Genomic DNA, 16,785 nt, shown 5'->3' with positions numbered 1-16,785 from the left:
CAGAGGGAAGGATGTAAGGAGAGTCCACAGATACCTTTGGAGCCCTCACTGCGACTCCAAAATGCCTCCGCAACTCCCCAGCAGCCAGAGCTTTGGGCGGAAGGAAGGTGGGAGTGGGGAGATATGAAAGTACTGGTTCAAAAAAGGGAACTGTGAGAGAAAAAGTTTGAAAGCTGTTATGTGGGTCCACACTTCCTAATTATGTTTCCTTCTAATTCAAGTTCCCTTCTACTAGGAGACCAATAAGGAAGTGACATATGGCTGGACCCTAGCTACTGGCTTCCCCGCAGGGCAAACTTCACCTCTCTTGTTAATAAGTCCCCACCACCATGCAGGCAGGAGGTTTCCTAAGGTGCCTTCCTTGGCACTGGGCGAGAATCAAGGGAGCCACATCACCCCAAGTCACTTACTTCCCCCACACTGGGCCTCCGTTCTTGCATAGGGAAAACAAGGGAGATGATGGTAATGTTCCATTTCTCACACTGGTTGATAGGTACACATGCGTATTATCCTTTACATATAAATTACATAGAGAGGACATTTTGTAAGTATAAATGGACATTAATTAACAATTAAGGAATTAAATTCAGTGATCTCAGTTAGTTTTCAACTGAAAATCTAGAATGCTTTGACATGGACTTTGCCCAATGTTGTTGAAATAATGGCTCAAGGTGCAGTTGCAGCAAGTATCATGGGAAGTGCTCTGGCTTTGGAGTCAGACCTGGTTTTAAATCCCAGTTCTGTGATGACCTTACATAAATTGCTTAGATATATTTCTCATTGACAAAATTGGGATAATCCTACCTACCCCATAAGGAAGGTCATAGCATCTACAACAGTGCTTGACAAGTAGTAAGTGCTCAATAAATATCACTGTTACTAGTATAGACACCATTGATGGAAGGTACTGAAATGAAATCACAGGTGGTTGATGTTTTAAACTAGTTGGTGAGAAATTTGTGGATGAGGTAGAGATTAAGCTTTCAGATGAGGAGTAGGATGGAGTATGGTGCATTTCAAGCAATTTTATTCAACAAACATCTATGGAATGAAGCACAAGGTATCATGGGAAAATATGACATGATCCCACCTCCAAGCGAATCACTTTCTTGTAAGACTACGTTGTAAGTGCTAGGAGAGAGGCGGGTACAGAGTGCCTTAGGAGCAGCCCTCCAGCTGAATGGCTTAAAGGAAGACATTGGAACCTAATTTGAAGGAAGCAAGAGGAGACGAGTTGGTGGGGTTGTATTCAGTGCATATTTCACAGGACAGACTCAAGTTGTTTTGAAGATCTAAGGAGTTGGCTACATGAAAAATTGAAGGAAGGCATTTCAGGGGAGGGGAATAGCATGAGTGAAACCACAGAGGTAGGAAGAAGCAAGGTGCCCAAATTCCAAATGACCCAGGCACCTTGGTCACAATGCTGAGACTAGAGAGTAAATTGTGGAAAATGAGGCCAGGAAGGCAAAAAGGGTCAGATCATGGAGGGTTTCACATAGCACATGGAGCAGCTTGGGGAGTGGGGGCACTGGGTGGGCCCAAGAACAGAGGTAATTCAACACATGGTACAGGGACAAATGGATATCCACATGCCGAAACACGGAATAACATATGACCCAGCGATTTCACTGCTAGCTTATACCCAACAGAATAGAAGCAAGGACTCAAGCAGTCCTTGGCATATAAGCCTTTTATACCAATGGCTTATATGCCAAGGACTTAACATGCCATGATCATTGCATTGCAGCGTTATTCTCAACAGCCAAAAGGTCTTCATCAACATATGAATGGACAAACAAAATGTAGTATGTATATAGGTATGCAATGAAAAATATTATTCAGCTATAGAAGGGAAATTCTAATACGTGCTACAGCATGAATGAACTTTGAAAACATTATGCTAAGTGAGACAAGCCAGACATAAAAGGACAAATATTGTATGCTTCCACTTATGTGAGCTATCTAGAACAGGCAAATTCATAGAGGCTGAAAGTAGATTAGAGGTTAGGGGATAGGTGGGGGGACAAGGGGGACTGGAGTTCCTGCTTCATGGTCACAGAGTTTCTGTTTCGGGTCATGAGAAAGTTCTGGGAATAGATGGCGGTGATTGTTGCACAACAGTGTGAGAGCAGTTAATAGTACTGATTTGCACACTTAAAATCTAGTCATATTCTGACCTTCCCTCCTCTATCCTTTACATGAATAATTGAGAGAGAGAGCAATCAAGAGAGTGAGAGAGCACACTTGAAAGACAGCCACAGCTATCAAAAGCATGAGCTAGAATAGAGGGTGCAAGCCGGGGACAGAAAGGAATGTGAGCATGCACTATCCAGGGAGTATGAGAGAGTGTGTGTGAGACTTAAAGAGACAGACCTGCTGATCAGGCCTGGGAGGGCAGATGCCCAGAGAGGGGCAGACCACAAGTGACAGGAGAGAGAACTGGAGCATGTGCAGGCAGGATGCAGGTACTGGGAGAGCTACAGGGAGCCAGAGGCAGAGGGAGACCAGTCAAGAGTGGGCGGCCTGGGAAACAGCAAGAGGGTCAAGAGTAGGGGAGAGAGCTTGTTACAGGGAAACCAAGGTACCAGTCTGGATCAATCACAGTGGGGCAAGACGGCAAGAGTGGGAGCAAGAGTGAGGGGGAGAACATGCTCATATTCGAGACAGCCAAGGCACAGTGAGGGAGGGTAAGCACACGGAGGATGCGCCCCCCGCAAAGAGAAGCTCTGAGAAATCAGTGGTGAAAGGGAGCATGAGCATAGGTGTGAGACAGGGCAGGGAAAGAGTGGGAAAACCAGGGACTGGGGAACCGAAAACTACTGACACAGAAAAGACATGGGTTTGAGGGCAGTGGTAGCGGTGGGGGCAGGGTGAGGAGACAGTGGGCGGGAAGGCAAACCTAGAACAGAAGACAGAAGAAAGGAAAGACTTACTTGCCTACAGAAGGAGGAGACAGGCGGCAAAAGTGCGGGAAGGGCGCTGTGCCCACGTGCCCAGGTTGCTGCAGTAAGTCTCTCTCCCCTGCATGGGGAGCAGTGGCTGGCCTGGCCTATGCAGTTTTTCTGTAAAGGAATGCCATGCTCCTGTTAGAATTTTGTCTTATTTCTTAACAAGATTTGAGTGTACACTCTCCACAGTATCTGCCCTAGCTGCTGCTAAAGGAAAAATAAATAGAAATGATAACCCCCAAACTGAGCAGTTTATTAAGGAGATAGCAACAGGATATTAATGATTACTTTGGCTCTTTGCACTATCATGCTCTCGTTAATGTGAAAAATGGTATTTTCTTTTCCTATTAAATGGGTAGAAGGAACAGCCTATACAAGCAGAAGACTGAACGTCTGTGGTAGGGTGACAAACAAATATTATTTTTACATGTAGGAAGGAATGGGTAGAAGGAACAGACTATATGCGCTCTCTGTTGTAGCTCATGCGTTTGATAGCGTGGCTGCCTTTGAAGTGTGCTCTCTCACTCTCTTGATTGCTCTGTCTCTCAATCACTCATGTAAAGGATCAAGGAGGGAAGGTCAGAATATGACCAGATTTTTTAAAGTGTGTAATTCGGTACCATTAACTACACTCACAGAAATAGAACTGAGACTCTATCATCCAGGGTGTGGATTATTCTACCGTCTTAATTTGCTGTGGTTGCTGCCCTGTTTTCCCATTTTATTTTTTATATTTATAAGTACTTCAGTTGAGGTTTTCTAGTGTGGAATGAAAAGCAAGAAATGAAACCCAATTCTGGCCAAGATTTTGGGAAAGGGAGGTGAGACTTTGAACTAAGAGAAGATGCTGGGATTCTATGGGGTAGTCTGTGTTTGAATGGAACTATCGTTTACTGATTTGTTGCTTGATGATCCTTAAAATTTCAATTGAATCTCATCTTTACAATTAGTTTTTCACTTTCTCTGAGATCAGGAATTATGCCTCCTATCACTTTACACAGCCTAATTTTCCCTCCCTAGAACATATAAGATAAAGTGGATTTTGACAGCGCCAGGGCATAGAAAATACTTGTTGACTTTGCTGCTTCATTGATTTCTGCATCATCATCATCATCATAAGCATCCTTAGTGTGTCAGTAGCCATAATAAGGCCGAGCACTGAGTGCAGCTCAGGACAAAGGGAATTAATTCATGGACAAGCACCTTGCCCTGTGGCAGTAAAAGCAGACATAAGAACATAAGGAAAAATCACTGCTTAAAGAGTCAGGTCAAGAGTGCAGCTTGCAGGCTGCTACACTGCCTTGGAAATCATAAACAGCTTGCTGCCTGCCACCTGGGAGTGGCTTGGGTTTCCAGACTTCCAACAGTCCTGTCTGTTAGCCTTTACCCACACTTTTTTCTGCCCACAGTGAAATTCACCCAGTCTGAAGAAGGCAGCCTGAGAAATGATAACCCCCAAACTGAGCCGTACTGGGGAGACAGCAACAGGACATTAATGATTACTTTGGCTCTTTGCGCTAATCATGCTCTCATCAGTGTGAAAAATTGTATTTTCTTCACCTAGTAAATGGGTATACTCTACAAGGAGATGATTGAATGTCTGTGATGGGGTGACAAACAAATTTTGTTTACATGTAGGAAGGAATGGGTAGAAGGAACAGCCTATACACAGAAATGAGGATTTTTAGAGCATGGAAAAAGAAAAAAAAGAGGAACTTAAACTCAGATCTGGCTGTGCCTTTCCCACCACCCTTTCCTTCTTTCCCAGTCCCTCTCCACTGACAAGCACATAGCCTCAAGGGAAGATGCAATTTCCAGTTTTGTATTCAGACCATAGGATGGGCCCCGAAGGAATTTCTGGCCCTCCTTGCTGACTGGGATAGGAGGTTCCAGAAGCCTCTGCCAATTCCGTCTCAGGAGATGCCCAATCTACAGTGAGAACCATGCCACAAGAGCCAGTGCTTACAGAGAGTGCAGGAGATGGTTGGCGTATATCATCACTTTTCTTTATGTTCACAACAGCCCATATCCTATCACATCTAATAGATTAAGAAACAGGTCAGACAAATGTGACATGCCAGGATTTGCCAGCTAGAAAGTGGCAGAGCCAGGCCAAAACCAAGTCTTTCTGATTCCAAAACCTGAGATTTTAACCAAATTGCTCAGTATGTTTCCCTGCTGAGTGTTAGATCCAGAGGGCACTCGGTAAGTACATACTTAATGAAGATGGAGACCTCAAACACACTTGAGCTCTTCCGGCTTTGAAAACTAAACTAAACCTCAGTTTATTTTATTGCCTTTTGCTTCTTTCTCTTATTCTCTTCTCCATAGTTTTTTTTTTTTTTTTTTTTTTTTGAGATGGAATTTCACTCTGTCAACCAGGCTGGAGTGCGATGGCTCGATCTCGGCTCACCGCAACCTCCGCCTCCTGGGTTCAAGCGATTCTCCTGCCTGCCTCAGCTTCCCGAGTAGCTGGGACTATAGGTGCATGCCACCATGCCCGGCTAGTTTTTTGTATTTTAGTAGAGATAGGATTTCACTATGTTGCCCAGGCTGGTCTCGAACTCCTGAGCTCAGGCAATCCGCTTGTCTCAGCCTCCCAAAGTGACTCACACCTGTAATCCCAGCACTTTGGGAGGCCAAGGCAGGCGGATCACTCGAAGTCAAGAGTTTAAGACCAGCCTGGCCAACATGGCGAAACCCTGTCTCTATTAAAAATACAAAAAATTAGCTAGGCGTGGTGGCAGGCGCCTGTAATCCCAGCTACTCAGGAGGCTGAGGCATAAGAACAGCGTGAACCCAGGAGATGAAGATTGCAGTGAGCCAAGATCATGCCACTGCACTCCAGCCTGAGTGACAGAGCGAGACTCCCGTCTCAAAAAGCAGAGACCTCAGTTCCCAAGTGGCACCAGCACAGGCTGTTTGGAAAGCTAGAAAGCTGATGTATATATTGTACAGTTGTCACTTGGTATCCACAGAGAACTGGTTCCAGGAACCCCCTTGGATGTCAAAATTCATGGAAGCTCAAGTCCCTGATACAAAGTGGCATAATATTTGCATATAACTGACCCACGTCCTCCTATATACTTTACACTGTCTCTGGATTACTTACAATACCTCATACAAAGTAAATGCTATGCAAATAGTTGTTACACTGTATTGGTTAGGGAAGAATGACTAGAAAAAGTACATGTTGTGCAGACACTGTTTTTTCAATATTTTTGATCCGTGGTTGGTTGAATCCATGGATGTGAAACCCACAGATACTCAAGACCAACTGTGTGAGCATTCTCTAGTAAGCGTCTGTCAAACAGTTCACTTCCGCCTCTTCCCTCCTAGCATCTGCCTGCCCTTCTGCCATCCGAGCACCCTGACTGCACCACACTGCAGGCCATGGAGAATGAGCTGCCAGCCCCGCACACATCTAGCAGTGCCGGTGCCCCCAGCAGTACCAGCGGGGCCAGCAGCAGCAGTGGTGGAAGTGGCCGCCCCGCCGGGCCCCAGATTTCTGTGTACAGTGGTATTCCTGACCGGCAGACCGTGCAGGTAAGATTCTAATTGATCCAGGAATTATACTCCTTAATCATCTCCAGGGTTAGCCAGGAGGAGGTGCTGGGACTGTCTGGTGGAATAATCTGGATGTGGACTGTAGAACGAGCAAAGGAGAGTGCGTTAGTAGATACACATTGTGTATAGTTACGAGGGTGAAGGATGCAAAATGACCCAATCAAGAAGTTTGGAGGACACATGCGTTTAAGAGTAAAGGGCAGACAAGTAACAATAACAGCACATGACCAAGAGCTGCTCAGCCATCACCCACACCCACTCTCTACATGACCATTGCCCGGTGAAGAACAGACCTCACTTTTTCAAAGACCAAAAGCCAAAAAAGAACCCCTAAATAAGCCTTTGTCATTGCAGCTTTTTACCTTCTCCCCTAAAGTGGCAGTTGGCAAGTGTCATCCACAAGGCCTCCCAGGCGGCTCACTGCTCCTAAATGTAGTCAGGGCCATCTGCTGTGTGCCCGACACAGTCCTAAGCATTTTGCATATTTATCCTTTTGGTTGTTATTAGGCATAATTCTGTAGCTGAGAAAACTGGGGCTCAGAGAAGGTAACAACTTGTTCAAGGTCATTCAGGTAAAGAAAAAAAACTGAACCTAACTCTCACCCCAGACCTGTGTTCTTAATCACTACAGCGTTTGAGGTTCCTGGATAATACAGGCAGAAAAGAGAGACCACAGCCGAGAAGTGTTTACTCCCAGTGACTTTGCTATTACAGTTTGGATATGCCAGAAAAGTGACCTCATCCTGCTTTGGCCTCAGGCCCAGATAAGGGAACAGGGGAGAAACCACAGCAGACAGTAAGAGGGCCTGAGAACCTGGGTTAGAGAAGACACCATCAGATGCCCAGGACTCTTCCTTCTCCCAGCTGTTTCCACCTCGTGCTTAGTGACTCCACATTTCCTGCTCCTACCCTTGCCCCCAGCCCCAGCCCCTGGCCCATCACGCATGAGGACCTTAGCTCTGGTTTCTAGCCATGACATTTGGTTGTACCCACTCCTGCCACTCATCACAGTTCTAGGCAAAAGGGGGTCTGGAGTTCTGCTCTGGCGACTGGAGTCACCCAAGGTAGCATGCAGAACCATCCTGGGCTCCTCCTGTCTCCCTTCATTAACATCCTGTCATAAGGAAGGGTCGCAGTATCTCAACTACGCGGGCTGGACTGCTGGACTCACTTTCAGGAGTCTAATAGAAAGACCTAGACAAAAGGAATAAGGACAAATAATTCTGGGAGAGCAGGAGAGAAAAAGAATGGAGTTAAAATAAAACAGTATCTCGGAGAGGAGCGTTCACGTCAGAGGAGTGGAATCTGGGGAAGCATGTGGAAGAGTTGAGATGGGGATGTCTGGGGAGGCACCAGAGCCCTCGAGGATCTGCAATACCAGGCTGTTTTTACAGAACCCCAAATCTGAGCCAAAGGCTGTTTTGTCCTAGAGCTGTCAGCCCTAGAAGTCACACCAAGCTGGGGAAAGCCCACCCCGCCCCTGGGCCCTGTCCTGGCAAGGCTTGCTCACCAAGACAGGGCCTAGGGTCAGGAGCTGCCTGTGGACAGGGATTCAGCAGAGATAAGGGTAGAAAATAGGGGGAAGCCTGGTCAAGGTCAGTGCAGGGCATCAACTGGGAAGAGATGGCAGGAGGGTGACCAGTGGGAGAAGGCAGGAGAAGTGTCTCTGGGACTCAGGGGAAAAGGTACTCGCTGTTCTTTGTTCCTGGAGATAGGGATGATCAAAGGACAGCCTTTTGTCCTTTCCAGGAGATCACCCAATCCCATCAGGAAGAAGGAAGAAGCAATAAGGCCAGGGAATGGGAGACAGTAGCTAAAAAAGAAGGAATGATGGAGAGAAAGAGAGGGAGGGAAAGAATAAAAGGGGGCCGGGTACAGTGGCTCATGCCTATAATCCCAGCACTTTGGGAGGCTGAAGTGGGCAGATCACCTGAAGTCAGCAGTTCGAGACCAGCCTGTCCTACATGGTTAAACCCCATCTCTACTACAAATACAAAAAAATTAGCAAAGCGTGGTGGCAGGCACCTGTAATTCCATCTACTCGCGAGGCTGAGGCAGGAGAATTGCTTGAACCTGGGAGGCGGAGGTTGCAGTGAGCCAAGGTTGCACCATTGCACTCCAGCCTGGGCAATAAGAGTGAAACTCCATCTCAGAAAAAAAAAAAGAATAAAAGGGGAGTGTGCTGTCCCTGTGGCACTGGCCTGCTCTGCAAGGCCCAGGCAACCTTCTAAGGGATTGATGGGACTCTGAGAAGCTGTGGGCAAAGCCTGGGGAGCAGCCCCGGGCCCAGCCTCAGGGACAAGGCATTGTCTCCACCTGAATTTGCCTGTGGCCGGCTGTTGCTGAAGCTGGCGTAGGCCCCCTGCTGACTTGGCTCTTCCCTCCCACCCCATTCTTCTCTCTGCCTTATTGAGCTTCACCCTCATCTGAGGATGCAGAGTGACGGAGGGAGAGGAGTGCCGGACAAGCCTGCTGGAGACACCTCTGTCTCCCTGAGCCTACCTACTGCCCAAGAGTTGGTTAAAGCCTGGTGTGCAGCTCTGATTCTCCTCACTGAGGCAGTTGACGCAGGACCAGGCTGTGCTGGGGAGGAGCTGCAGAGAGAGGCAAGATAGACAAGGTTAGATGTGATACAGAAGCTCTGCCAACAGGTGTCCTCCCACTGCCCTAGAGAGTGGCCACAATTGGCTATGGTGGTGGCCACAGACCCTGGCATCTCCCGAGCAGTTAGACCTGGAAGGCGTTACTGCCAAAGGGGTGTCCTGTGTGGCAACTGCCAGCCTGGCTCTTCCCCTCCCTCCCTCCTCAGGTGATCCAGCAGGCCCTGCACAGACAGCCCAGCACGGCCGCTCAGTACCTGCAGCAGATGTACGCTGCCCAGCAGCAGCACCTCATGCTGCAGACCGCGGCGCTCCAGCAGCAGCACCTCAGCAGCGCTCAGCTCCAGAGCCTGGCTGCCGTGCAGCAGGTGAGACTCGGGAAGGACCTCGAGGCTGGTGCCAGGTGTCCTGGTTGTGGAGGCAAAAGGGAGAGGAAGCAGGCACCGCACCCGCGCTTCACATCCTTCTCTTACTGCATCCTAACAGAGTCCTTGTGAAGCGGGCACTACTGTCACTATCTCCTTTTGGCAGGTGCAGGACAGGGCCCAAGGTCATGCAGCTAGTGAGGGGAGCGGCAGAATTCTAGACCAGGGAAGAAGTGCTGGGACCTAACCACGTCACTGCAGGTCTAAGGAGGACCGTGGGTTCCAAGGAAGCATTCACAAACGAAGGGCACTGCCTGGTTAGCTTGTCTGAGAGCCTCCCATTGTGGCTTTCTCTCCTCCTTAGCTGAGAACACATTCATTCATCCATTCAGCAAAACATTTTATGTACCTTCTGTGTGCAAAGTTTATATCAGGCACTGGGTATACGGAGCACCCTGTCTTCCTGGCACTTATAATGGAAGACAGCAAGTAAACAGAAACCAAAATAGCCAAGGGAACAAAATATTTAAATCCCTAAGTTATAATAAGTGCTATGAAAGAGAACAGATCGTTCTGACCGAAGGACAAAGCAGATGGCCTTGCACTGCATGATCAGGGAAGGCCTGTCTGCTGGAGTAACACTGGAGCCGACACTTGAAGGATGAGAAGCTGGCCATGGGGAGAGGGGCAGTTTGGACACTCCAGCTCATGTCTGCAAATTCTCTGTGGGGCTGTGCTAGCCAGGTGTGATGGTGGTAGAGCGGAGGGCTCCACACACCGAAGGCGGTGGCCTGACAGATGGAGTGCTCAGTGGCAGTGCCTGGCCTTATTCAGTCCTCTCAGCAATCCTATCAGGCAGGTACTGCTACCATCCCCACCTTATTCATGGAGGAGGCGGGGTTCTTGCTGTGGGCCACACAGAGGAGGCAGGTTGGGGGCTGACCTCCAGAGGCTGCTGGCCTTAACACCAGCCTGCAGCACCTCCTGTGGATGATGATAGCCCAGGAGTGCCTGGGGGAGGTCTGGGACTCTTAACAAGAGGAGTTTGTTCTTTTCTAGGCAAGCCTGGTAGCCAACAGACAAGGCAGCACTTCAGGCAGCAATGTGTCTGCGCAGGCCCCAGCCCAGTCATCTTCGGTGAGTAGAACGGGGGAGCAGCAGCAGAGTCAACAGCCCCAGGACCAAAATGCCCATGCGTTCCCACACCCAGTTGTGGTGAATCCGTAGCCATGTGGCATCATGGCTAGAATCTGTTGCTCTTGCCAGGGAAAAAACAAAAAAGACATGTCTCTTACTGACCTTTAGGTTAGTAAATCCCTGTCATCCTTCCAATGTCAGGGCTCTCTGCTGATAGCTGAGTTCTCTCAACATCGATCCCCCTGCAGCTTGGCACCAAGGTCAGAGATGGGGCAGGGCGGGGGGATGCGCCAAGACTAAGGACCACAGATGGTCCTGAAGGAGGCTGAATAAACCAAGGAACAGGAGAGCGGGCAGAAAGAAATGGATGAGGGGGACACAGTTCACCAGAAGAACCTCCCATCTCCTACCACGCATGTCTCTCTCATCAGATCAACTTGGCAGCCTCCCCAGCAGCAGCCCAGCTCCTCAACCGGGCCCAGAGCGTTAACTCTGCAGCAGCCTCAGGCATCGCTCAGCAGGCTGTGCTCTTGGGCAACACGTCGTCCCCAGCCCTGACTGCAAGCCAAGCACAGATGTATCTGAGGGCACAGATGGTGAGTAACCATGGCCAGGGCTGTGACTCAGGGGCACCAGAAGGACAGAGGCAGAGAAGCTGGGAGCTGGGAGATGCAGAAGGGTGGGGAGGAAGCACTAGGGGCAGGGGCAGGAGGTAAGGGGTGGGATAAAGAAGGGGGCCTGGAAGGCTGAGTGGGAGCTTTGGTACAGGCTCAATGAGTCACGAAGGGTGGGGCTCCAGGCTGAAACAGAGAAAGTTACCTGGAAGCTACCTTTCCTTCTCTTCCTGGAGTGAAACGGAAGTGTCCCCTTCTTATCTGAAACTACTCAAAATTAATCAGGGTGGGCAGAGGGGTTCATGCCCAGGTGATCCTGGATACCCAGACATCCATGTGCTCGACAGAAATGGGGTCTTCCCCTTCCTACCAACCTTACAAGGACTGGCCACCTCTAACTCAGGGGCCAAAGGTGCTTTCCAGCTTCAGGGCACGCTGCTGCTCCCACTGCCCTCCCAGCCGGGCCCCCATTCTAATCAAGGTCAGCTGAGCGTGTTTGGGCAGGATGTACTCAGGTGGCACCAGCTCTTTCCTTTGCACCCATCCCTGAGGGATGTAAAGGTTCTTAGGAGCCTACCAGGTCCCTGAGATTTAGGAGAATGTCCTGGGAAAATGGCAGCATACTCCCTGGGCGGCAGTAGCATGCAGCCCCAGGTAGGGCTCAATCACTGTGGGTCATGTCCCTACCTCCCATTCTGAAGTCTGCTCCTTCGACCCCTTGACATACTATCCAGAAGGTAACACAGTCCTACCCCTCCCTTTGTTCTTACGGCCAGAACTTGACCCTTGGATCTTGTCTGGTCTTGCTCCCACTCATTTGTTCTTGGCTCTGAGTTTATCATTTGAGACCCATCTCCATCCCCAGGGAATAGCCTCTTACCCACGAGGCATGAAATAGACTTCAGCCACACTGTGATGCTGCCCAAAGCTGACTCTGTCTCTATGTCCTACTCCGCTGGCGTCGTGACGCCTACCTGTCTGCTTCCCTCCCCAGAGCAGGGCATACACCCACAGAGAAGCAAGCACAGCTGCGCTATCGCAGAGTTCTAGGGAGAGCACCCTGTCAAGGCAGCAGCACGTCCACACCGATGCAGAGCTAGACTCCCACGGAGGTGACCTGCACCCGCAGGACGGGATTCAGACCCGAAGACGGCTCCAGGCGGTCCGCCTCCTCCACTGTTGTTGTATCTGGGCCCTTCTAAATCTAAATCTGACTAGAAAATGACCAAAAGGATCAGCGAACTTGATCCCCTGGGGGACAGTCTCATCCTGGCTGAGCCCTGGGGTCAGCAGTGGGTTAGAACTGGAAGGTGGTCCTAGGGCGTCCGTCTCAGCCCATGGTCCCTGCTTCCCAGGATGTTGAGCAGGCGGTGGCTTCAGTGTATCCTGGGAATATCAGTCTCCTCTAGGATGAGCCCCTCACAGAGGGTTCTGAAGGAAACTCGCTTTGGTGTAGCCCAGAGCAGCTCTCCCCACCCCACCCCTGCACCCAGCATGGGTCAGGACGCCAGGAGCCTCTGGAGAAAGGCAGGCGCTCCCCTTGGACTCCCCCTTCCTTGCTTTTCTACTTCTACCATCCTGGCCTTTCCCATAGCCACTCCTGGGCTAAGCAGTTGTGTCCTGTGGCTGAGCCCACATCGGGCAGGTAAAAGGCACCTCGTTTCCTGTGATTCCAGGCCCAGCCAGGTAACCTGGTGCAGGTAGCTAGGAGCCTAGGCGGCACTGTTCCTTTGTCCCCTCAGCTCATCTTCACGCCCACGGCCACCGTCGCTACTGTGCAGCCTGAGCTCGGCACTGGCTCCCCCGCCCGGCCCCCCACCCCCGCCCAGGTGAGGACTCCATGCTTGTGGGAGGGCAGGGGGGTGGGCACCCCTGTAGAGGGGCACTGATGCTGGGGATGGGCACAAGGAGAGGCTGGGATCGGCTAGGAAAGCAGGTGGGAGACAGGACACCCCAGCACCCCCAGGCCTGCACAGCCACTACCCTCCAGAAGGCCTCGGCCCCTCCTGGCTCTGTTTTGCTCCCTCAAACACATGTCAGGAGCCAGAAGGCAGCCTGCTGAGGCCAACATGATTGCCAGGGAGGGGTGGGCTGTGCTACCTCTGTACCTTACACCTGCCCCAGGTTAGCTGGTCTGGCTCCTGCTGCTTCAGAAATGGAAAGTCCCACTCCAGTCACACATGGTAGTGCTGCTAGGACTCATGAAAAATGGCATAAAAGAGGGGGCAGAGACGTGTCCTGCTCAGCTAGGAGCTCACAGATACTACTGTGGCTGGGAAGATTCTGTGGGCAGTAGGGAAGGAACCCCTCCCACTCCCATCTCCCCGTCCTCATCTACAGAATGGGGAGGAGGAGGAGAGAGGGCTGGTAGCAGATTTTCTGAGTCTGGCACAGCCTCTGTCTGTCCAGCAGAGGGCGCCAGGGACCAGGCTGAGTAAGTGTGCCGGCAGCACGGCAACCTTATTCTGAGACAAGATAACCCTTTGCCTGGTGGCCTTGCTGGTCAGTTAACTTCCACTTTTACCCTGGCCTTTTCAGGTGCAGGAAGCCCCATGCTCCTCCTCGCTGGGAATTATTTCTGGATGGTGTGCATCCAATCCTGAAAGTGTGGGGGAGGAGGGAGGGCAGCAGAAGGGACAGAGCCTGGCCTCCCCACCCCTGCTGGCCCGTTTGGACAGCAGGCTGTTCTCAGAACTCAGCCTCATCTGCTGGTGGATGCAGTCACAGCGAACCCTCTGGCCCTTAAGCAACTCCACGTGCTTCTGGTTCCTCTTCTAGCCCCTAACACATTCTCTCTTTCTCTCTGATTTGACAACCTCCTGTTCTACTCAGCCATTCCTGGATCCATCCCTCTCTCCCTCTTAGTTGTGTGTCGGCATTGCTCCTACCCACAATCTCTGGACTCCCACAGACCCCTCTTTTCCAGGTACAGAACTTGACCCTCCGAACACAGCAGACGCCAGCAGCAGCAGCCTCGGGCCCCACCCCCACTCAGCCTGTCCTGTCCAGCTTGGCTCTGAAACCCACACCTGGCGGTAGCCAGCCTCTGCCTACCCCAGCACAGGGCAGAAATACTGCTCAGGCTTCCCCCGCAGGTGCCAAGCCTGGCATAGCCGACAGTGTGATGGAGCCACTCAAGAAAGGAGATGGCAACAGCAATGTGCCAGGGATCATGGAGGGCCGGGCTGGGCTTAGCCGGACGGTTCCTGCTGTGGCTGCCCACCCCCTCATTGCACCAGGTAAGGTCTTCAGAAAGCAGGAATCCTTGCCCAGAAAACTCAGGGCCGTGGGTCAGGAGGAGACTTTTAGACTTCCCTTTTTCCCATGGACTTGCAGAGATACCAGCTGCGGGTCTTTCTCTCCTCCCTCCCTATCTCGAAGTGTCCATTGAAGTGTCCTAACTCTGCCATGCTTCTGGTCTAACTGTAGGCAGGGCAGCCATGTCAGTTGGAATAAAAGAGTCCTTCTGCACAGTGGGCACAGCGATGAATCGGGGTACACAGCCACAGCTCTGGAGCTGTGGGCACAACCTGGAGTGGCTGGAGGCTAGCAGTTGGACTATTTTGAAATTCTCCAAGACTCAGCAAAAAGGCCAGGAGCTAGCCAGAAGCATGTAAGAACCAGAGAGGGAGATGGGAATGTAGGAAGTTTGTTTTTTCTCATCATTCAGCAAGCATTTGTTGATTAGTGTTTGCCAATCATGTCGCCAGCGTAGGTGTGCAGAGATAAATGAGACTCAGGTCCTGCCCTCCAAGGAGGGCACAGTCTTGCTGGGGAGACAGATAAGTACAGGGCAATAGAGCATAACAAATGCCATAATAGATCTAAGCTCTGAACGTTGTCAGAACAGAGGAGCTCTCTAGCCTTGAGGAGAGGAGCTAGGAAAGGCTTGCCAGTGAGGGTGACACTGGAGAATAAATCTAGCAGGTTCCTTGAGAGGCAAGTCTGATGAATCAGCATGCCCTGGCTAGACCCCTTTCCCTGCCTACTAAAACTCTCCCTGCACTGCCCATTGCAGGCAATCTTTAATGGGAAAATCTGCCAAGAGCCCAGGAAGCCAGGCCCATCATCCTGGGGAACAAGACCACACTGTTTAACCCCAGAAATAAATAGAGTGGTGGACCACATGGCTTTGCATTAAAGAGAGAGTCACGCTAATCACATCCCTGAGACAGCCACTGACCTCAGTCCTCACTCAAACCATTTTACCATCCAATCTAACCTGCAGGGTTTTTTTCTTGAGAAAATATATAAGAGTGTATCTCAATGCATCTTTGTCAAAACAGGATAGGATTTTTTTTCCCTAAAGGAGTGTGCAGTCCAAAGGAGGGAGCCAGATATAGAAGCAAATCCATTCTACTTCATAAATTCTATTTTAGGACTAAGTACCAGGCACAGTGTGGGCACAGATGGTCAGCTGCCTGCCAGGCAGAATGGGTCAGAGATGCCGTCCCTCAGAGGACATGGCATATGGGTCTTGCTGCCCAAGCACATGACCTGACAGAGTGGGGAAGATGCCCAGGCAGCCACATGGCACAGAGTTTGGAGAAAATGGAATTGAAATCTCTCATTCACCTTCTCGAGGTTTCAGAAATCACCCAGGGCCAAAGGGTCAGTCGCTGCATTCCAGCAGCCACCGCTGAGCCAAGAAAGGCACCTCCCCACGAAGGCCTCACTGCCCTGTGGCTTCAGATGTTTCTTACTGTCTGGCATGGCCTTCTCCAGAAAGTGGCCCAGCCTCTTCCTTTCATGGAAAAAGAAAGTGAGGTTCAGAAGGGCAGACTGGGGGCTCTTTCAATGCATTGAAAGCAGCTTGGACTAGAGCTGAGACCCCAAATGAGCACTTCTATTTTCTCATTCAATCTGCATGCCCTGGAGGACCATCTGCGTCTCAGGCCTTCCTGAGAACCCCCTTCTGGCCCAGGCCGAAATGTAAACTCCCTCTAAATCTAAGCCAGCCCCCCAAGTTCTAACACTGTTCAAAAGAAAGACTAGTTCTTGGGTTCCTCCTAAGGCTGCTAGGCAACTCAGTTCTCAAGAAAACTGGACAGAAACGAGACCAGCACTCACGGGACGTCTGTTGTGTGCTGGATAACGTGCCCTGCATTTGTACGCATCGCACTCTTTAAACCTTGGAAAGATCCCTGTCTGGGAGGTGGGATCTTTATCCATTTTACAGATGAGCAAACTGAAGCTCAGAGAGGTTCTCCAGGAGCTTACTACATACGTCACTCACTCAAGGTGACCTAAGTAATAAGTGGCAGAGCTGGGGGCCAGAGCACTGTGTTCATCTCAAGCCAGATTGCCCCGCTCAGTTCTTATAGTTAACTGGGGCTTCCTCAGCCTTTCCTATTTCTAACCCAAAGCTGAAAGAGTCTGGGGGTTCTAAGCCTGTTTGGGGTTTGCAGAGTCTGGTGGAGACCCGGTGTAAAGGTAAACACCAGCAGGTGACAGGCTTGAGGTCCAAGGGCCTGAGGCTAACAGTGCATGGCTTCAATGCAGTGCAGAGACCAGTGGCTCCACAGAACTCTCTATGGAGCAGCTGTGAGCTGCA

General features: G+C 50.5%; 1 protein-coding gene across 8 annotated transcripts in view; it reads left to right on the top strand.

Moving 5' to 3' along the window:
- PHC2 (polyhomeotic homolog 2) overlaps positions 1-16,785 on the top strand; it is a 102,281-nt gene that overhangs the window by 46,227 nt on the left and 39,269 nt on the right. For 3 of the 8 annotated variants that reach the window (XM_064363664.1, XM_012440364.2, XM_064363663.1), the window contains exons 2-7: positions 6,288-6,494; positions 9,325-9,483; positions 10,540-10,617; positions 11,049-11,213; positions 12,974-13,060; positions 14,158-14,470. In XM_064363664.1, the coding sequence (XP_064219734.1) occupies positions 6,342-6,494; positions 9,325-9,483; positions 10,540-10,617; positions 11,049-11,213; positions 12,974-13,060; positions 14,158-14,470 (955 nt within the window). In that variant the 5' untranslated portion in view covers positions 6,288-6,341. Of the gene's footprint in view, positions 1-6,287; positions 6,495-9,324; positions 9,484-10,539; positions 10,618-11,048; positions 11,214-12,907; positions 13,061-14,157; positions 14,471-16,785 lie in introns of all 8 variants that reach the window. The other 5 variants (XM_064363666.1, XM_012440372.3, XM_064363665.1 and 2 more) reach the window with 2 other exon arrangements.

This window comes from Aotus nancymaae, unplaced genomic scaffold (genome assembly GCF_030222135.1).
Source record: "Aotus nancymaae isolate 86718 unplaced genomic scaffold, 86718_ANA_hifiasm-v0.15.2.pri h1tg000053l, whole genome shotgun sequence".
NCBI classification, from domain to species: domain Eukaryota; kingdom Metazoa; phylum Chordata; class Mammalia; order Primates; family Aotidae; genus Aotus; species Aotus nancymaae.
The sequence above is the reverse complement of the archived record's forward strand: the minus strand, read 5'-3'. Positions and strand labels throughout refer to the sequence as shown.